The 22,254-nt window shown below is 40.9% G+C and overlaps 1 protein-coding gene and 1 long non-coding RNA gene across 2 annotated transcripts in view; one reads left to right on the plus strand and one right to left on the minus strand.

Moving 5' to 3' along the window:
* Positions 1-7,395: 7,395 nt before the first annotated feature.
* Positions 7,396-22,254, minus strand: part of CA10 (carbonic anhydrase 10) — a 272,025-nt gene continuing 257,166 nt past the window's right edge. The window contains exons 9-10 of the mRNA XM_066585859.1: positions 16,096-16,270; positions 7,396-8,359 (exon numbers count right to left, since the gene is read on the minus strand). Coding sequence (XP_066441956.1) covers positions 8,337-8,359; positions 16,096-16,270 — 198 coding nt within the window. The 3' untranslated portion in view covers positions 7,396-8,336. The remainder of the gene's footprint in view (positions 8,360-16,095; positions 16,271-22,254) is intronic.
* The window catches only part of LOC136587304 (uncharacterized), a 121,840-nt gene continuing 119,593 nt past the window's right edge, over positions 20,008-22,254 (plus strand). Inside the window, exon 1 of the long non-coding RNA XR_010787459.1 lies at positions 20,008-20,153. This is a non-coding gene — a long non-coding RNA (uncharacterized lncRNA). The remainder of the gene's footprint in view (positions 20,154-22,254) is intronic.

Here is a 22,254-nt window from a genome sequence, read left to right on the forward strand (position 1 = left end):
CTAAAATACTCCTAACACTTTCCCTATAGCAACTCCAGCAAGACAGCACTTTCCCTGATCTCTGTCAGAACGCATCTGTGGCGAGCCGCGGGAGGGGCCGATTTATATACTCGGGTGACACCTGATCTCGCCAGCCACTCACTGCAGGGGGGTGGTATAGGGCTTGAACATCGCAGGGGGAAGTTGTAATGCCTTCCCTGTCTTTCTATTGGCCAGAAAAGCGCGCTAACGTCTCAGAGATGAAAGTGAAAGTAACTCGAACATCGCGTGGTACTCGTCTCGAGTAACGAGCATCTCAAACACGCTAATACTCGAACGAGTATCAAGCTCAGACGAGTACGTTCGTTCATCTCTATACACTATTGTCTTTATAATATTTTAGTTTGATACAGATGGACTTTGAGCCCCAGGTTTTAATATATACCTAATAAAATTTACGTTTTAACTGTGAATACTGTGAAAAGTATAGGAAACAGATAACATCCAACTATTTGATAAGAATGAAGCCAGGGGTGTAACTACGGTTGTAGCACATGTCTGAAGGAGGCCCAGGCCCCCCTGAGACTTCAGTTACTATAAAAAGGAGGATGCTGTAAAGTAAAAAAAAAAAAAGCCGCCAATAATCCCTTTTCACACCTCTTGCTACTACCATCTAGTCAATCCAGTTTCCCTTTACTTTCCAGAAACTGTTTGCATGCCTGCTAAGTATGTGATAGCTGTAGCCAACCTCTGGTTTAAGTGTTGGTACCAATTGCAGAGCCAGAGATTGGCTGCAGTGGCCACATGCTTTGACAAAATGTGGCTGGCTGTCAGGAAGCAAGGGGAGACCGGATCAGCAGGGGAGTAAAAGTTGTGGGTATAGGTTGTTTTGTTTTATATTTTACAGCAAAAAAAGAAGAACTATCATTATTCAAGTGGAGGTATTATAATTGAGTGTGGGCATTATTACTAAGTGGGGACTCTTGGTTCAGAGGAGGGAGAGGGGTGGAATCAACCTCCCGGTCATGTCTCAATGCTATAAATCAATACAATTAAACAAATGGCTGGAACTGGTAAAACCCTTAGAAAGTCGAATAGTAAGCTCCTTGGCCCAAGCCTCATTTGGCACAACCTAATTAAGGGACTTATGGCACCCTTCACAGAAAATCTATAATAGGGCCTCGTGTGACCCTCTCGTGAGGGGAGCCTGTGAGGTCTGGGACTCTCTAGAGAAACTAGCTCCCCATCCATCTCCCACAGCGCCCCCAAATTTCATTCCTGACTACCTGGAAGCAAAGCTAGATAGCCACTCACAGCAGCTATGGTCTTTTCTTAGTAACCTTACAATAGCAGATCTTTGGTCTCAATGTGCTCTCAAGAGCACTTTACTCACCGAAAGTCTGCTTTTTAGATAACAAGCCCACCCTTAAACCAATTACGTACTATTCGCCTAATTAAAACTCTGGACAAGTTTAAGAAAACCCTACCATCTTCCCGCCCACTAACCAAATTGGAGCAAATCATTGTGGCCCATTGCAACCACAGCAGGAAATATATCTCTTCTAAAAAAAGGGTTAATAACCTCACAGGACATCGCTAGGCCTGCTTATATTCAATCTTGGGAAACGGAACTCAACATAAAACTGACAGAGAGGTTAAATCAGTTTTGGGTAGTTCACATGGTCATTCTAGATGCATCAAGCTACCAGAAAATCTCTACAAACTTCTGTCAGTTGGTACAAATCGCCAGAATGGCTCTTCACTTACAAACTATCAAGCTCTAACTTGTGTTGGTGATACAATGAACGTGTGGGTTCCCTAGCATACATCTGTTGGTCCTGTCCTTTACTGCGCCCGTATTGGATCCAGGTAGAATCTGCAATATGAGATGTAGTGGATGACTCGCTTAGCCTCCTCCCGGAGTATGTGTTCTTGTCCAGGCCTTCAACAGACTATAAACCTTCCAAAACCAATCTGATCATGCACCTTATCTCAGCAGCAAAATCTTTAATTCCACTAATGTGGCTTCAACTTCTCGCACCTACAACTACTAAATGGTTGACTAAAGGCATATTGACATAGAGCAATGATCGCTCAAAGATCACTCAAATGACAGTTTGAGTGACAGCTTAGAGCGATCATTTTGCATAAACTATTAAGTAGCTACTCAGCCACTTAATAGCTATTTAGCGTGCAAATGAAGCCTTTAGCTGAAAGCAGTTAATAATTCAAGGCTCTTATCTGTTTTCAGTTCCTTTGTTCTCTGACAGAAACAATGCTATCAGCACTTCCCGCGGAGAACTCCTGATAAGACTGCAGGACGATTTTTAGGTTGACCCGAATTTAACGATCAGCTAGCAGTGCACAAAAAGTGCACGTTGGCCGCACGTTTAGACGCAACGATTATCGCTCAAACAATCACTTTTTAGCGTTTTATTAAGCAATCATTGCTCCGTGTAAATGGGCCTTAAAGGGGTTGTCCCGCGAAACAAAGTGGGTCTATACACTTCTGTATGGCCATATTAATGCACTTTGTAATGTACATTGTGCATTAATTATGAGCCATACAGAAGTTATAAGAAATTTTTCACTTACCTGCTCCGTTGCTGGCGTCCTCGTTTCCATAGAGCCGTCTAATTTTCAGCGTCTAATCGCCAAATTAGACGTGCTTGCGCAGTCCGGGTCTTCTTCTTTTCTCAATGGGGCTCCGTGTAGCTCCGTGTAGCTCCGCCCCGTCACGTGCCGATTCCAGCCAATCAGGAGGCTGGAATCGGCAATGGACCGCACAGAAGCCCTGCGGTCCACCGAGGGAGAAGATCCCGGCGGCCATCTTCAGCAGGTAAGTAAGAAGTCACCGGAGCGCCGGGATTCAGGTAAGCGCTGTCCGGTGTTCTTGTTTAACCCCTGCATCGGGGTTGTCTCGCGCCGAACGGGGGGGCTGTTGAAAAAAAAAAAAACCCGTTTCGGCGCGGGACAACCCCTTTAAGGTTAATGAGATACGTAGATTTGAGGAGTTGAGGCGTTGACTCATGAGAAATGTAGTAGCGTATGGAGTCCTTAGTTGAGAAGCTCCCACTCATTTGCCAAATAAGTCCAGAATGTGCAGAGAATTTAGTCAACTGTTGTCTTATGGAATGTTTATTCTTAGCTTTATTTATCTTTTCTTTAAAAATTGGGAAACATCCTCAATAGTAGCATATCTTCTGCTGCTCGAAATATTAAAATGCAAGTGGCTTCTCTCCTCCCTCCCCCCTTTTCCCCCTTCCTTTCTACCTCCTCTTCCCCCTCCCGCACCATCCCTAACCCCTGAAAAAGCTCTTACTCACACTTTTGTCTAATGCTGGAATAACCTGTATGCTTGTTATCTTAATAAATAAATAATTTACAAAACGAACATACAAGCAATGGTAGATGAGTTTAGTCAAACAGAAAGAGCAGAGTATGCAGCATTGAGGAGCAGAGAGTAGTGCTATAGCTAAACAAGACAATGGTTAGATAACGGAGGTCAGATGGGCCCACAATGTGGTACCCCAGAGCAAAAGTAAGTGTAGCCGGAAAAGCCAAGGGTCAGGTAAAGACAATCAAACAGGATTAGGATGCATTGCAGCCGTGAACCGACCCCCTTGACTATTCTTCAAATTCTCAACAGATCAACTGTAAAAGGGGTTGCCCAATTAGTAAGTAAGCTAGAAGGAAGGTTCTAAAAGAATAAATTAACCAATACTTACCTCATCATTGCCCACTGCTCCACTGTAACTGCTTCGTTCGTCCTCTACGGGCTTTTTTTAGTACAATGTAGGGAGGGTAAACCTGTTTTTCATCGTTGACTTGTTAACGTTCAATTGTTTATTTATAGAATAAAGAATATGTGAAAAACTGGGCAATAAGCAGGCAATGGGTGGTGGTATGGAGATGGTGACTGGGTTCAATGGCTCACAAACAAGACTGGGATAGGAAAGGTAAAGGTATTCATACAGGCGCCTGATTGGTTAGGGGAGGTCATGTGATGTAATGCGACCTGGAAAAATAGGAGGCATTCTTTTTAGCCATGTAGTTAGTCTGTTATGTGATAGAGAGAGGAGCTTGCTTGATATCCATAAGCATCATAGTGTGACAGCACATTATAGAAGGATTAGGCCTGTAGTTAGCCAAGACCCTACAGACATAATTCTGAAAGTATCCGGAAAGAAAATAAAGCCTAAGGGAACTTGAACCTAAGGGAAACATCACCTGTCTGAGAACCCTGTGAATAATGTGGGTGAGAGCTTATTAACACTAAAGTAAATACATTCTTTACTGAAAGAACTGAGTGTCTTCTGTGTATTATTGCTGACAGTAAATATGGTTTGACAGCCCTGTGACCGACTTTTCTTTAGTTAACTCGGGGCCCACGGTTTATGGAAGAATAATACCCTAGATTTTGAGCCCTTCCCAGAGTCCTTAAATAAACAGCGCATCCTAGTGGCCCCACCTACATACGTTTGCTTTAATGGTGACGTGCTGTTTACCAATATGACCACTGTAGCCAATAGTGTCCAAGATACACACCCTAAACTAGGACATCAGTGATGTCCTGCATACAGAGCACTGTCCACCAACTTCTTCCCCATTGGAACTGCATGTGGGATGTCATTTGACCAGGCAGACAGAATATGTCACATCCATAAGAACTGGTGCATTATGGGGAAGGAAACTATATTAAAAAGCCACAATGAACAGCATGGTGGGAAATTTAGAATATAAAAAAATTAATTTGTTCAACCCTTTTAAGTTTAGAACCAGGACCAACAAACACATATACCGTATAAGGGTGAAATGCCTATAAATGGCTTAGGAGCCATTATGTGGCTCATTTAAGTAGGTCCACCATGTTTTTATTGATTTTGTATTATTATTGTTTTGATTGATTGCAAAATCTCTCTAGCCAATACTATCTTGAACATTAATGGGAACTTGTCACATACTTTAAGCTGCGCTCATTAAGTCAGTGTACTCCTGTCCTGATTGACACTTTTCTCTGTATGCAGTGTAAGGGCTTAGTCAGACGGGCGTTTTTTCGCGCGATTTGCGCATGCGCATGCGTCCGGCGATTTTATAAAACCATTGCTTTGCAATGGTATCGGACACATGAGCGCTTTTTATGCGCTCGTCCGATAAATTATAGAACAGAAATCGCAGATCACACCTATCTTCCTGAACTGCTCTCTGTAGTATTCAGCAGCCGGGGATTTAAAATCCCCGCCTGCTGAATGAGCTGCCTCTGATTGGTCACAGCCTGACCAATCAGAGGCAGCTCTCACTCACACTCATTCATGAATGGGTGTGAGTGAGAGCTGCCCCTGATTGGTCCCTGCGCTGAGCCAATCAGAGGCAGCACTCACTCACCCATTCATGAATTCATGAATGGGTGTGAGTGAGAGCTGCCTCTGATTGGTCAGGCTGTGACCAATCAGAGGCAGCTCATTCAGCAGGCGGGGATTTTAAATCCCCGGCTGCTGAATACTACAGAGAGCAGTTCAGGAGGATAGGTGCGATCTGCGATTTCTGTTCTATAATTCAGTTCAGTTCAGGAGGACTGCCGCCGTCCGCGGCTGAACTCCGTCTGCCGGGACCAGGTGAGTATATATATTTTTTTTATTTTTACACATTTCTGGATGAATTGCAGGGAAGGGCTTATATATTTAAGCCCATCCCGAAAATTCATCCCGCGATCGCCCGCAGCGCATTGCTTTCAATGGAGCCGGCTGTATTGCCGGCTCCATTGAATTCAATGCGCTGGACAGCTCCGGCCCGTTTCTATTGAAACGCGGCTAGGAGTAGTATTTTCGGGCGATTTTTCGGCCCCGGTCACGTGATTTGCGGATGCGCATCCGTCATGCGATCCGCAAATCGCGGGAAAAAACGCCCGTGTGACTAAGGCCTAATAGAGAGAGAAGTGTCAGTCATGGTAAACAGATGGGGTTAGCAGCGCCTCATGAATAATCTAGAGCAGTGTTTCCCAACTCCAGTCCTCATGGAGCCCCAACAGGACTGGACTTCCTCAGTATTACACAGGTGATGTAATTATTATCGGTGCCTCAGACATTGCCACAGGTGGAGATCCTGGAACATGACCTGTTGGGGGTCCAGGAGGACTGGAGTTGGGAAACACTGATCTAGACTCATCTTTCACTGGGCACTGTGGAATAAATGTTTAAGTGCCTGAAAACTGCACAATATTGGTCCATAGATGACAGACCAGTGAAATGCTGTCATCACTGAGGGCAGCATGAAGTACATGACAGGTTTCCTTTAAGATTTTATTAAAAAAAACATTTTTCTTCAATTAAAGCCTCGTTCACACGTGCTACAAAATCCAGCAACAGAATCATCGCTATGTTTTGTAGCCTGAAAAAAACATTGGAAACCATGGGCTTCACATACATGGGTTTTGTATCGATGATTTAGTAGCCCATTGAAAGAAGCCTTAAGTCTGTTCCATTTCTCAAAACACTCATCATTCGTTAACATTCTAAATTTATTGGATACTCTTCAAATTCTTCTCTGTTGACACCCATGCATCATTACACAACTGTGAGCAAATCATTTTCCATATCGGATAATGCAAGGTACTTATTTTAGTAATTCCTAGAATATCACAATTGTCTCTAACCTTTGGCTTTTTAGCTATTGCACACCTATAAGGATATGCTAGGAGTAGAGATGAGCGAGCCTACTCGGCCACGCCCCTTTTTCACCCGAGCACCACGATTTTCGAGTACTTCTGTACTCGGGCGAAAAGATTCGGGGGGCGCCGTGGGTGAGTGGGGGGTTGCAGCGGGAAGTGGTGGGGGGGGGAGAGGGAGAGAGCAAGGGCTCCCCCCTGTTCCCCGCTGCTACCCCCGCCCCCTGGCGCCAGGCGAATCTTTTCACCTGAGTACGGAAGTACTCGAAAATCGCCGTGCTCGATCGAGCAATTACTCGAAATGAGTACGCTCGCTCATCTCTAGCTAGGAGCTGTTGTTTAGCAATAGCCATATGTTAGAGACCTCTAGAGCAGGAATTGGGCATCTCTGGTGCTGCCAATTCAAACCTGGCACCAAGATTTGAAGTTATCTCTATAACCATGGCGTCAAGAGACTTTTTTATGTCTATAGATAGTCAAATGGTACCTTCTAAACCACATGTGGGTGACTTTTAAAAGCTTGTATATGGAGTATTATCTTAGGTCATTGGGTAAGAAGACACTTCTTTTCAAAAGTGCCCCCAGTCCCTTGAACTTTGGCATTCGACTCTACTGATTGACAAATGTATAATCAAAAAATTGTTAGTTTTGCATTCATATGTGGGAAATTTATGGTGCTTCTGGCATTTATGCAAAATAAAACCAGTCTAATAATTTATACAATATTTTATTAACATTTATTGAGATGCTGACAGTAACCAAACACAATTAATGAGTAGTCTTAGAAAAAGTGAAGATCATATTCAATTTTGCTCAAATGAAATGAAAAGAAAAAAAGGAGCAGGGAATAGAGACCGAGACTGGAGATTTGAATTCCTTCTGCAGTTTAAACTGAAGCTTTGTTCAACTGAGTAAATCAGATATGAAGATCAGAAAGATGGGTGAACCAATGGAGGAGACAGCCTTAAAAATATAAAGAATGTCTAAAAGGTAGCATAAAATAATAATAAAAAGATGCTGTAACACTTACGGAATAAACAAAAAGGAGGAATCTTCCAGCTGAATAACAAAATCTGTTTTTTTTTTCATGAACTAATGGAGAAGAAATAATTAATTTAATGTATTTATACTCTTTAATAATATATATTTATATATTATACATATATCGCTCAACATCTTGGTTCATTATGAAGTTAACAGAACGACAGCAGCCTTGAAATCTTTTTTTTTTATTTTTTTCTTTCATGTTCTTCTTTGCTTGGGTATTCCAGTATGCATGTATGATAAAGCAGTACGAAGGGACTCCCAATAATCGTGGAATGAGGTCATGAATCCACTCTGAAAGTGTTCAAAGCAACTTTATAGAAAGAAAGCCGTATATATATATACAAAGGCCAACAAGTCTTCCACTGTGCAGCTTGTAAATTCACAGAAACTGTACTAGATGTGTCTCCTATTTCGAGACAGATTTTATGGACGTTTGTGAACGTTTCTTATATTGTTCATATTTTCTTTCTGTTTTGTTCTTTTTTATTCTTTTTTTTTTCTCTTTTTGTGCTGCCATACTTTCACGCATGATGGATACAGTTAATGAAGTATATGTCCAAGAAAGTGAATGAGGCCTGGAGCAAGTTATATCTGTCCTGGGCAGCAGGCTTTCTACTGACAATCCTCAGGACTTGAACTATTTTCTTCACTTGAGAAGCCATTCATTCACTAAAAGACAAATAAAACATAATATATTAAATCCAGCTATATGATATCAAGTCATAAGTATGGGGGATAGAATATGCGTGCGCTATTATATTGCGATGTTCTTTGAAATATTGTAGTATAACTCATACACTGTCTGTTTATGTAACGCCCCAATGAATTTACTGTATGTATGGCCGGTGGCCTAGTCCTTGTCACGGTGACGCCATACTCTAATTGGACACTCATGATTATATGCCACAGAAATAACGGAGACGAGTCCAGTTTAGGTTAACTTTACAATTCTCTGTAGTTGTATATATACCAGGTATACAAGGATGCAGTATTAAGCAGGCAGGATTCAGCAGTATTGACTTCATGGTACTCTGACTTCAATGCTCCCTCTTATTTTCCTGAAGATTGATTTACTAGACAATTTTCCCACTAGTAAATTTAGATGAAACAATTTAGTTAGATTTGATTGTAGGATGAATTAGACTAGTGAGATATATTACTTAGATAGTCAGTTTGCGCAGTGTTAGCATCTGCCGGGCAGCTACAATGATGCCGATATAGTTAGTCCAGTATCACGGCGGTTAGCATCGTGACAGCTGGCAGGGACCATCACCTAGCTTACTGTTACATACTTTAACTCCAAACTGTGAGGGAGAAGCATACCAAAAGGGGATTAGGGGAACTAATGTTAGCAGTGTACCCGATGCATAAGCACACGGGGATTATTAACCCTTGGTGTGCTGGCCCTAAGAAACTGACAGTGTGCAACGGTTAAAACACTGGACTTGAACATGGATCCCTAACTGGGCCATGCATGTGCCTATCATAGAGGTCCTTTTTGTAAATTAACCCTTTCACTCAGAGTTTGGAGTCTCCTAAAAACCAGAGGCTTGCATAATTGTCTGAAATTGGTGGGATATAGGTGTGCATAATCATGCATCTATATTTTACAATCTCAGTAAAAGTGAGGGAAATATATCACCAGTGGGGTTAAGAAGCCATCCGATTCCTAAATATACCGACTTCTACCGTATTTTAACGTACAGGAAATATTAACCCCCTGGGTACTGGACCCCTTTAAGCTACATTTGCACAATTGCATAATACACAGCATTGTGACTATGCAAGGTTTATACATAAATTAGCGGCCCCACTTGCAGTTTAACCTTTTCCTCACCAAACCGTGTCATTGGACTGCAGGCTATATCTGGTGTATTATCGGCCAGGGATTTATATATGCATATTTGGTCCCTCGAAATTTTATAAACTCCATTATATACTGATAATAACACTCAAAAGGCTAATATTATATACCCGGTTTTCTATCTCTGAATATAAATAGTGGATTAATTATCAGAATACAAAGGATATTTTACTGTAACAAAGGTACATACTGCGCATTCTTTTTACTTTCTGAATAAGGGCGGACACCCACTGGCATTTTTTCTCCACTGCGCTGCGAGAGCAAGTAAAAACTCTTGCCTCGTAGTGCGAGAAAAAAAACGGGATGATGCCGGGATATCGCCAGTCTTTCCAATGGGGCCAGCGGCAGCAGCTCTAGCCCCATTGAAAAAAGAGCAAAAAAAAAATATTCACCAATCCGCCGCTCACACACGTCCTCCAGCTGGCTCCCCGACACTGCTATCTAGCACTTTCAGCAGGCGGCGATTTAAAAATACCCGCCTCCTGAAAGGGCTGTGCTGACTGGCTGAGCGCTCAGCCAATTATAGCTAGTGTTCAGCTATTGGCTGAGCGCTCAGCCAATTACAGATAGTGCTTAGCTATTCATTCATTGAAAGCAATGGGATAGCATTTATGCACTTCTGCACTTCTGCCACAGCTGTCACAGCTGTGACAGCTGTGGCAGAAGTCCGCGGTATTCTCCATATCTTTTCAATGGGGCTAGCGCTGCTGCCGTTGGCCCCATTGGAAACACTGGCGATCTCCCAGTCTCATTCCGGCATCTTTCTTGCGCTGCGAAGGGAGTGTTTTCACTTGCTCTCGCAGCACAAGAAAGAAAATGGGTGTCCAGCTAGATTTGATTGTAGGATTTTATGAAGCAGAGGGACAAGTGGCTGTATTGCTAATCCTGGCTTTGACTTCACTGCATAGCTATAACTCACTGTTAGATGAAGATGGACCTCAGAAAAGATCTTCTGTTTTCTCTGCTGCAGGATGCCAAGGGAGTGGGTTGATCACCACACTCTACTTTGGGTAATGATAAATTGCTGAACTACTCCTCATCTCCAACCATGGAACTGCAACCGTTCCTTACTCACTCCTGGCTGAGTCTGACTAACTGCTCTGCATCACTTCCTTTTATTACCTCTCTCTTCTCGCACTCTTGCATAAGGACTTGTATCTTTGCTTCCCGCGCTTGGGCTCTGCACCAGTAAGATTAAACCTGACTGTCAGCCAATGAGAGACCAGCTGACATCAGAGTTGAGCTCTATACTTAGAGCAGAAGGGGAGACACAGGGTCTCTCCCACGGACTGCACCTTCTGTATCCATGGACGGCATACAAACAGGTGAGACAAGGCAAGTGTACCGTGAGTGTTCTGTAGGACCCGCTGGGCCACTATTTTTACGTAGAAGGCTCTTACACTGAAAGGATGGCTGGGCTGTCCTTCAGTCCAGTAAGCCTCTCATTGTGCAGTTTACAGGTTTTAAATCAGCTCCTCCCTTCAAAGGATGCTGGTTATACTCTTGTATGCTAGCCAGTCATTGTGAGGTTAGGCCTGGGCTTAGCTAAGATTTTTTTTTCTGGTTCAGAAAACTTTGCTAGTCAGTTGTCAGTTCCTGACTGCTGAATTTTTGTTTTGCGTGCTCTGTCTTCCCAGATTTCTCCTGCTTCCTAATTGTTTTCTTGCACCTTTTTCATTTAGGGTCATACAGATAATACTGCTAGGTTCTAGATGCCTTGTTGCCCTTTTTAGGGTGGGTGTGCATCTCTTAGTCAGGAACAGTATAAGGAGAGTATAGTCTACCCCTCCCTCTGTATGTCCCCCTATGAGTCATGGTGTTAGTTCCGTTTGCATCTACATCATTACTTGTCCTCCTTCTATTACCTTCCCTTGTGTTCGTATGTTACATAACGTGACTAGTCTAATGTGACCTTGTTGGGTTAGACCTTGAGTATGTTAGTTTGTTTTGACACAGCCTCATTCAATTGGTTTCTGCTTCAATAAAATGTATAGCCCATAGACAAAGGTGGTGAGAAAATACCTTCTTGTTTGAATACTATGTGTAAATCAGATTTTATAATCTACTGCAACATTGTTTCTGCAATAATTTGGCACAATAGCTAAAACACTTTTGAACATGCTCCTATAGCTACAAGTTTTTTAGATATAGATTTTTTAAATCTTACTTCAGGGGAAATGTACTTTTAACCTATTGAGAAGACAAACACATCAAAACCTAAGTTAATAGTTAAAATTCGATCTGATCACTTTTCTTATTAACTTAAGGCCCATTTAGACACAACGATTCTTGCTCAAAATTTGCTCAAAGCCATCTTCTGAACAACAACTGTTTCGTCTAAATGCACGGACATCGTGCAGTTTTCCTGCACGATTCGTTCCTTGCTCAATTCTAGAAAACTAGAATTGAGCGATTAACTCTTATCAGCAGTGCAGGCTCTTATCACAGTCAGCAGCGCTGATAAGATTCTTTCAGCTCATGTCCCGCTGGTAGTTCCCATAAAAAACCTGGGGTTTCCCATAAAGTTCAACTGCAGGGGAAGTAAAGCATTACATAACGCCCACTGAAATCAATGTACTATCCATGAAATGTACAGATGTGCTGGATCCTCTGGAGCAAAAGACACTCTTTATAACCAATCAGGAATAGAGGATCATAATTTATTTACTCATAGAGCTCTAATACAGTATTTGAAAATCTATTTTCTAAGCAGATAACCTCTTTCTTGCATTCCAATGGGTATTGCCATTGATTGAAGACCGAATAATACAGTAATTCCATAATGATATCATATTGGGAGAATGACATCATAAAAGATGGTACCATCATAACAGATCACATTGCCTTGTAGGTGGGTGACAGTTCCATGAGTCAGATGTTGACTAATATGGGTGATTATTCCATTGAACTATATGAAAGGCTTTAGTTAAAGTCTATTCTAAGTACTGTGCGTGCAGTATGTTCACTAGATGATAGTTTGAATCGAAAAGCTGAGAAATGAGTTATAAATTTAACTCTTGGAATGTAAAAATCTCTCTCACTGTTTATTTGGAATGGGGTGACAATTTGTTACAAATGATAGTGCAACATTTCATTATTTTGTAAACAAGCAAAAAAACACTTTGTAGTATGTAGAGGGTTTCTGAGGCAAACCCAGAACAAACCATTTATAATAAAAACTGTCATTTAACAGCATAATTTTAGAATCCATATAGCTCGAAACAGAAACCCACATTTATAACATTATTATACAAATTCCCAATAGTTTCCTTTTCATAACTGGAAAATGAAACCATGATAAAAAAGACAAATTATGCTTCTCCATTATGTTCCTTTCTAAACCTTTGGGAATTACATTTGCTGAGCCCCATGGTATTATCTGCTGGAGAACCAACACATTATATCAATAGCTCTTTACAATAATAAAAGCAAAATGGTATAATACAATAAGACCCATTTACAAGAAGAAACCACAACACAAAACAGAATCCCTCAAAACTCTGCATGAATGAAAAGCAATTTAGGTCGTTGAGAGCCTTTAATGAATGTTTTTATCATCATTATTGATATAAATGCATTTATTATTCCATTATCTGTAATTTTAAATCACATGAAAATTATCCAAACTGTATGGTTGTGCAATGTAGTCATGTAAAAAAAATATAAAACAACAAAAAAAGGACTCAGCTGGCTTTTGAGCCAAAGATTGCTTGAAATTATCACAATGGGTTTAAGGTATGAAATTATAATGCTTTCTCATTTAATATTTCTCCATGCGATGACTTAGAAATCAAGATGTGGTACTTTCATAATAGAAACACTCTAACCTCAAAAATATTTAAAGCGCAGAAGTCGGGTCTCTTATTTGAGAGTAGACTAGGACAGAGGGGGAGATGCTGAGCTTGAGGACATATAGTTTTCTACGATTTGACTTTTTTGAGGAAGCAAGACTCACAGCTTTCTTTATGAATTTCAAGCTGCAAGATCAGCATTTCTCTCTGAGGCATATGCTCTCCTTAGATAGGGTAACATATGAAAACTGACAGGGCCCCTTTACAGCATGACAACAGGAATTACATTTTTAGTGACAAGGCTTCCCTTTCTATGGGAGCCATGAGGAAGTAGGATGAATACTATTAAGCACTAGCAGAAAGTCCGTCCCAGGGGCACGACTGCAATCTATACCTATAAGTGTAATATATAGAATGTGTGTGTATATATACAAGGATTAGACAAAAATATGGAAGCACTGTAGAAAATGCAAGCTTTAAATTATATGGGATTATAAATCATATTTCAATAAAACATGTACAGACTGATTTTAAGTGCAGGTAATATGACACAGATGCTGCCGGGCAGAAGTGAACATCTGCCCGAGCAACAAGGTTTCATTGGTCAGGGGTTTGAGCCACTCAGCTGCAGTTTCCAGCTGGCTTGCAAAACCACACAGAGCAGGGCAAGAGGTGAAGTGAAACACAAATTTGGTGAGAAAGTGCTCAGCTAAGCAGGGGTCAAAAGGGCAGCTCAATGCTAATGAATAAAATTCCATGCATTTCATATGGTGTTTCCATATTTTTGTCCACCCAATGAATATATCCATCCATGCTTAGGAAAAATATTCTGTGGAATTAGGAATAATCGTTAGAATTAAAAGACATCAGCTATTTCAAATACATAAAATACGCAGGACAAACTAAGGTGAAGTTCCGTTCATTGTCTTATTCTCTGAGTTACTTTACTTTAAGAAGAAGAAAAAATGCGGAACAGGCAATTATTAGGTAAGTATTTTTCCAATAGGTTTCATCAGCTTATTCTGTAAATTTTTCATACAAAATCCCTCTTCAACTACACAGCTGGGTGATGACAGTGCTGAGAAATGAGTCTTCAGCTAGCTACTTGACTGCATAACTTAAGAGGGCGCTATAGCTGTGACTGCAATATTCTCTGTGATGCAGGCATTTTTCATAAAACAGTGTCTGCTTTATATTTGATTTATTTTGAAACCTACTTGGTCCTCCTGTGCCCCAAGATGTGTCCCCCAGCGATAGTGTTATTACATTCCTGTCATGGCAGCTCAGTCCCCCTGCTGGGGGAAACATCTTGGGGCACAAGAGGACCAAGGAAAATATAAATAAAATTAAATATAAAGTAGGCATTTATTAATACACTATGATAAGGAACAGTTGTGCCTGCACTAGAAAGAACAGTGCAGGCACGGCTGGGGCACCCTCCTCAGTTATACAGTAGCTACCTGAAGACAGATTTTTTAGCACCATCTTCACCAAGCTGCATAACTGAATTCTGTTTGAAAAATGTACAGAATAGGCTAATAAACCCTTTTGCAAAAATGCTTAAAATTACCTATTCTATACATTTTTTTAAAAAAGTGCAGCTGCTCTTTAATTTTAGAATTTGATAAATCAAGATTTTGCCACTTCGTGAAACCGTCGTTGTGGAACCTCATCAGATGATTGATGAAAAAGTGTACAGTTTACAATGTAGGCTTGTGTGTTTGATGGAGAGAAATAGCTTCTCGCCGCTTGTGTGAATGTAGACGATGTGAGGTATGAGGTTTGTTGTAGATGATGAGGGAGTATCAGTGTGGGGCATAAAATATAGTGGTACATAATGAGGGAAGAGTTGTTTTTTTTAACAAACCGCACCACATCAGACTATGATGTACATATATCAGATCAGTTAGGTTTTTGCTTTTCTTAATGTGTAGAATAGATAGAATAAAATACATTCGTTGAATGAAACACCTAGCATGGAGTTTTATAAAGTTAGAGTGAGAAATTCCCTTGAATCAGTTCTTACTTATCCTCTTGCTGGGAGCATCTCTCATACTATATAAGTCTTATTTTTTAACTACAGCTGCCATATGGTGAATCACAAATAACTGGCAAGTTGGACATGGACATTACATTTTAGTTGGCAGATTCTGTTGCTTTTGATCGAATGCACTAATGTTAAAGGATCTTTAAGGACATCATGCCTTCCTACAGAAACACAAGTATCTCTTAGAATAGGTTACAATTTGGTCCTTTTCTTTGGTGCCAGAGATGTCTAATAACCAGTTATTGCTGGTGGCCAACAGCTACACTATCAATACGTTTACAGCTAGTTGTATATTTAGCACAACAGCTTCTTCCAAATTACAAAACAGGGGGACCCATGTAAGAAAACCTGGGAGAAGTGTTGTGATTACTTCTGTATTTGATTACTGTTTACAAATTCTGTTTATCAATAAATATCTTCCACCAGCAAGGTATACAGAATAACTTGCTGATAACCATATAACAGTATAACACAAACAACAAGACATTGTATCATTGGGTACCATGAACATATATTATTGGGTACCAGGACTATACCAGAATATCTGTTTCCAGAACATTCCTAATACACAAAAATGAACCCTCAAGGTGGGGGGGGGGGGGTTGCTTTTCTTTGGATCAGCATATCAGCATAACAGGCTGAACAGGATGGCCGTATGTCTTCTTTAGCCTTATAAACTGTTACCATGAGGCTAAGGTCTTACCTTTATATTGTAGTTTCTGTGCCCTGTTGTTTGGACAGTCTTTCCCTTGTAAACTGAAATTGATATTAGTTCTGATGCAGCGGTTGTTCAAGGGTTGGACTGGTCTGAAGTTATCACTCATGCTTGAAAATATCTGGGATGGCTGATTTTGGCTTAATAGTCTTAATGAATGCATCTAAAAGAAGAAAACAAATGTATTTAGTAGTTTTGAAAAATGTCTTGTAATTAGGATGATATTTAAATGTGATGCCACCTATATAAAAGGAATAAAATATAAGTAGGGGTATAAAAACACTTAGACCTCATGTACACGGCACACACGATTTCCGTGAGGGGAACCGGCCCGTGCCTGCTGCCGGTAACCCTACTTACCAGTCATTTCTTCTTTTCTTCTATACTGCAGATGAGCACATGCGCAGTACAGATTTTCTTGCGCTGTCGCTAGGCAATGACGCGGAGCCCGCGATACTTCTGCAATGCTCATTGCAGAAGTGCAGCGGAATGAACTGCCTTCATTGATTTCAATCTCATTGTAAAACAGAGCATGCTGCAATTTTATTTTCGTCATTTTGGTTTGAGTATGGATACAGATAAATCAGCAATCAATGGTTGAGCTCCGTTGCAGTGTCTGATGTTCTGTAAACTGGGCAGGACTCTAGGCCAGAAACAAAACGAGAGGCGACATCGGACACAGCAGGACAACCCCCGTAAAGTAGTTAAGAGATTAGTTAAATTAGACAAATAACACTGGTCAACAAATAAAAAAAAATTCTGTTTCTTATTTGGAAACAGGTTGATTCAACTAATTTTGGGGTGCTGAATTCAGTGGAAGAATGAGATTCCATCTATCATGTCACATATCTGAGATACATAGCACTATTACATAGACAATAATACAGTGTTGCCAAATAGTGTCTGGTTTTAAATACAAAAAAATAAAACTCAGAACTCAATAATGTTTTTTTGGTAATATATTTGTGAATGAAACTCAAAAAATACTGATATGCTGAGGTAAGAATGAAGAGAGGTGCTTCATGCAGATTACAGCCAACACTAAACAGCAGTACAGATAGGCTCATGTCAGTAACCTTCCTGCTCAACTACATTGTTCTGCCATCTAGTGACCATTTTTAGAACTTCACCCACTGTATATTACATTCAAATACAGAGTTTAGCTTAGTCACTGATTTAATTTTATATCAATAATTCACCAGAAAATAAGCACAAACACAAAAACCTTTAAAAAAAAATTGAAAAAAATCTAAATTACATAAAAACTAGAGATAAGCTAGCGTACTCACTAAGGCAAATTACTCAAGCGAGTATCACCATTTTCGAGTACATGCCCGCTTGCCCAAAAAGATTCAGGAGCCAGCAGTGGGGGAGATCTCTCTCTCTCTGTCTCTACCCCCACTCCCCTCTGCTCACTCCTGCAACTCACCGCTCACCCCCGCCGACCCCTGAATCTTTTCGGACAAGCAGGCATGTACTCAAAAATGGCGATACTCGCTCAAGTAATTTGCATTGGCTAGTACGCTCGCTCATCTCTAATACAAAAACCTTACATGATACATCATTTCTAAAGATAGATTCAGATTCTACGCCCAAAGATTCATAAGAATCGATATATTGCACACCAGATACAAAAATGCTGTTGAGCAGTGTAATTATTTAAAGATGTTCTTCACATTTTTGATCACAGGGTATCTCTTTCTGGGACCCCAGGCAATCAGCTGCAATCTGTTGAAGAACCTGGGAGCAAGTATTAAAATACTTTATAGCAAACCTGCAGAGGATATGAAAAATTACATAAAAATCATTGAAATCAATAGGCGGTCTGTATAATAAATGGACTTCCTCAGACCTCCAGAGGAGGAGAAATTTTTTGTAGCTACTCTCAACTCCGGAGTAAGGGACCCTTGCCCTTCAAGAAAGTGTACTCCCAGAAATGTATATATTTATAGAACAGTGAATAGGCTTTCAAAATGAGGTTCACTTCCCACAAAGGTATAATTTTATTGAAGTATATCTCCTCTTAGTGGTAGTGAGATGATATATTGTACGTTGTTCTTAACTTGTCTTATGTTCCCTGCACCATCCATATGGGAATGATACATACCTTCTTCTGGAGATGTATTTTCCAGCAACTCATATGCTTTGGAGGCATTAGAGCCATAAACCAGTGCTTCAAATCCAATCTACCTCCATTAAATTTGAACTAAAAATCAATAACTCATTGAGAAACCCAATGTTCCCAGTACTTGGCTAAACATAAAACCTTTGCCTTTTATGTATTCCTCTATACAGGTAGGGCTTGGTATGGCAATAATTTTCTCACCATTTGGGATGGGAGTCAAAGAGGTAATTTTCAACAATTAAAGTTGAACACAAATCTGATTGACTTTAATTATTAGGGCTCTGATGTTTTCACTTTATCTAATTAGATACCCAATGACTTTGCTATTTAAATCATGTTTCATTTCTATAATTGCTGTAGGTGTGATCAACACTTTAACTGCACTGTCAATGACATTTTGTGAGTTAAGAAGCCAAAGAGTGCAGAGGCAAATTATCTTCCAGAGGGGCTGTGTTTGTCTTTGTTAAATAAGGATACTGACTTTTAAGATCAAGCATTATCTGTAAGTTTATTATGTGTTCGGCAGTAATGTGAATTTAGCTGTATGGACTTGGCTATGGATGGTATCTAAGACACTATAGTAAGGCTTTATTCAAACAAAAATCGCAGCCATCTGAAGCATTGAATTCCAATGCACTTCTTGAGATGGGCGATTTTTGGTGTGTAAAATTGGCCAGCTGGAAAAGCTAGCTCACACGGTGTGCATTCTGGTCGGCCGCTTTTGCACTGACCGGAAAAGATAGGTCTCGACCTATCTTTTGCTGGAATACGCCGACTAGTTCCATAGACTCCTATAGGAGCCTATGAGAGCTGCCAGAAAAGGGAAGGAGTTTAACAGCTGCTCTCCTAAGCTCCCTTCCCCTCCCTTCCCCCTCTCTGTCCCTTGCTGGCTGGCTGAAAAGGGAGAGGGGGGGAAAATTAGGTCACTAGCTCTGCCAAGCTCCCACCCCATCCCTCGCCCTCCCCTTGTCAGCAGTCAGCAAGGGGCAGAGAAGGGGTAGGAGTTTAACAAGCTAGCTCCTGCCCTGTCCCACCCTCTCCCTTTGCCAGCAGCTGGCAAGTGGTGGAGAGGGGGAGTGAGTTTAGCAGATCTAAACTCTCTTTCCCTGCCTGACAGTATTCCCTGCCCGCAGCCGGCCTGTATGAACGGGCGTTAAAAGGGAGATGCAGCCGCAACCAAAAGTTCTATAAAATGCCTATTGCACTATAAAGGGCCCCATTTATTTTTTATAAACAGAGGGACACTTGTCTCTTTTCACCTAAATAGGGATAAGCTGCAATACCAGGCACAACCTAAGGGTTGGAGTGGCACTGCTTTTGGAATAAAAGCCGACACTTTTTTTCTAATCCCTGACAACCCCTTAAATGTAGCCCTGTGCATGATTTTACTTTGCTGTTTAATAAATCACAATTGCAGATGCCTATATTTGTCTCTATTTTTTCTTTTTAATGACTAATTGTAACTGTAGGCTTTACCCGTAGGCAAGGACACTGGCCAGCCTGTCTAGCCTTTTAAAATCACCCTAGCTCCTCCTGAAACATTACATTCCTCATGCACCATATAACTCTGAACAGTACATAATTTGCTAGTAGGTAATTACACTAAATCTATAACAGCCTACATAACAACTGTTCCCTTGGCAATATCTAAGTTTGGTGGCTCTAAAAGCAAAGCATTTTTGCTGCTGTGGATGATTACACAAGTAAAGTATATATTGAGGGTTCAGTAGCTATATAGTCCACTTGTCAGCACTATGGTGCTCCATGTAGTTATTATGCCTCCATAGCAAGATAGATAGCCTTATAAAAGGATTCCAATTTGCAGTTAATTAAGTTTTATGTAAGTCAGTTGATGTTTATGGGACCCAAATGACCAGTTCGGCTCTGTGACAAGTCTCATCCAGCTAGTCATTTCTACAAGGTAACCATTCTTCATTACTTTTTTACAAAAGATTTTTCCATTTGCCAGTAAACAATTTTGAGCGGGTTCCTTTTGGTGTGTTTAAGACATTTTTGGATTATTAGTCAAAAATTGGATGACTCAACTGAGCTTGCAAGTTTTAAATTGGTGAGATAACAATACAGTCTTATTTTCCATTCTTTTAATTAGGACATTATTATTTTCCCTCTTAAATGCTGATTAATTTAGATATTTTTTCTTTCCTTTCTATTTATCTTATTTATTGTGATCCAATAAAGAAATAGTTGTATATTAGAATATTATGGCATGTCGCTAGAATATGCTCTAACAGTCTGATTGGTGGGGTCCAGCCTCTTTTCTCCTCCCTTCCACCCGCTGTGCATGAGATTGTAACTCAGCTTTCATTCGAGTAAATTAGTTTGTGACTTAGTGGATAAATCATGAAATGAATTCACAAGTGTAAATATAATAGCTTTACTTTATACGGAGCATTCAAGAAACGTCATAAATTGTGGAAGGACGCAAACCTCTCTACATATACGTATACAAAGTCTCAGACTATCGTATGCAGAATGTGCTTCAGGAGTTTTAGACATCCCCCCTGTTTTCAGATTCACGAATGCTTATGATGTCAGCACTGTGTCTATCCTCTGTCTTCCCTTGTGTGACTTTTACCCTGAGAGCGAGGAAGAATGTTTCAATCTACTGAGGCACAATCAGGGACATTTATTCTCACGTACAAAAGTTGCTAATTTTTATGCGAGTCCCACTTGTGGAAAAGCGTTATGACTAGAGATGAGCGAGCATCCTCGCTAAGGACAATTGCTCGATCGAGCATTGTCCTTAGCGAGTATCTCCCCGCTCGGAAGAAAAGGTTCGGCTGCCGGCGCGGGTGACAGGTGAGTTGCGGCAGTCAGCAGGGGGGATCGGGTGGGGGGGTGGGGAGAGGGAGAGAGAGATCTCCCCTCCGTTCCTCCCTGCTCTCCTCCTCCGCTCTCCTCCCGCTGCTCCCCGCTGGCAGCCGAATCTTTGATCCCGAGCGGGCAGTTACTCGCTAAGGGCAATGCTCGATCGAGCAATTGCCCTTAGCGAGTATGCTCGCTCATCTCTAGTTATGACTTTCTTTGTTTCTGCTCTGACCTCGTCTCCTTTCTGAAAAGTAGGCAGGGCTTATAAGGAGGGTCATGGCTGCCGTGGACTGGCAGATTTGTGCTTAATTAGGCCAGAAATGTACACCTGCTGAACATTTCCATGTAGATAGACTAAGGTGCCCAGATTCACCTCATGATGAGGCTCTTCATGTATTGGGGGCATCACGCAGCTAGGGAAATTATACTAAGACCAACATTGAAAATACTGGTCTTAGTAAATTTCCCCCACTATGTATAGGGTAGCTTGAAAGTCTGGTGACGTGTAAACCTTACATACATGAAAAGCGAACTGGGAATGGGATGAACCATGGCAGCAACATTGAAAAGGAGGGCGCCAGGCATGTGAAACTTTTACTTTTAGGGAATAATGGATTATGTATATGCCATAAAAAAATGGATGAAATAAAAAAGTATTACGCATACTGATGGAATACAGCGTCAGCAGTAACTAAGATCTTTACATATTTTTATAAAATAATTATTGGTCAATTTGATTCATCTACTTATTTACATAGCTCTCTACTTATTTTTTATACATTTATTATTTTTCATTTAGTTTTTATGAACAATCATCTATTTATTATTCGTTTTTTTTTATTCTTCAGAATTTTTCGCAGGCGCATGCCCCTGGCTTGTTGTCCGGCTGCTGGGAAAGCAGATGCCTGGCCGGCATGGTGCTGGTGGTGCGCGGCACCGTGCGCGCACGCACCTGTGAGTGCAGCTGCCGTGCACAAGCTCTCTTTTATTATGTTCTGTTGGGAGTTGTCTGTCTCCCTCTCTCCACTCCTGGGCGGAGGCTTTTGTTTAAAGGTTGGGCAGAGACTTGTAATCACTGCCAGTTATTGGTTTCCCTCAGTGTGCTAGCTAGTCTGCCTCTGTTGGTCTCCTGCCTTAGTCATCTTGTCTGCTATTATCCGCCAGGTTTTTCCATCTGCCTCAGTTCTGCTTAG

Source organism: Eleutherodactylus coqui, chromosome 13, assembly GCF_035609145.1.
Source record: "Eleutherodactylus coqui strain aEleCoq1 chromosome 13, aEleCoq1.hap1, whole genome shotgun sequence".
Classification (NCBI taxonomy): Eukaryota; Metazoa; Chordata; class Amphibia; order Anura; family Eleutherodactylidae; genus Eleutherodactylus; species Eleutherodactylus coqui.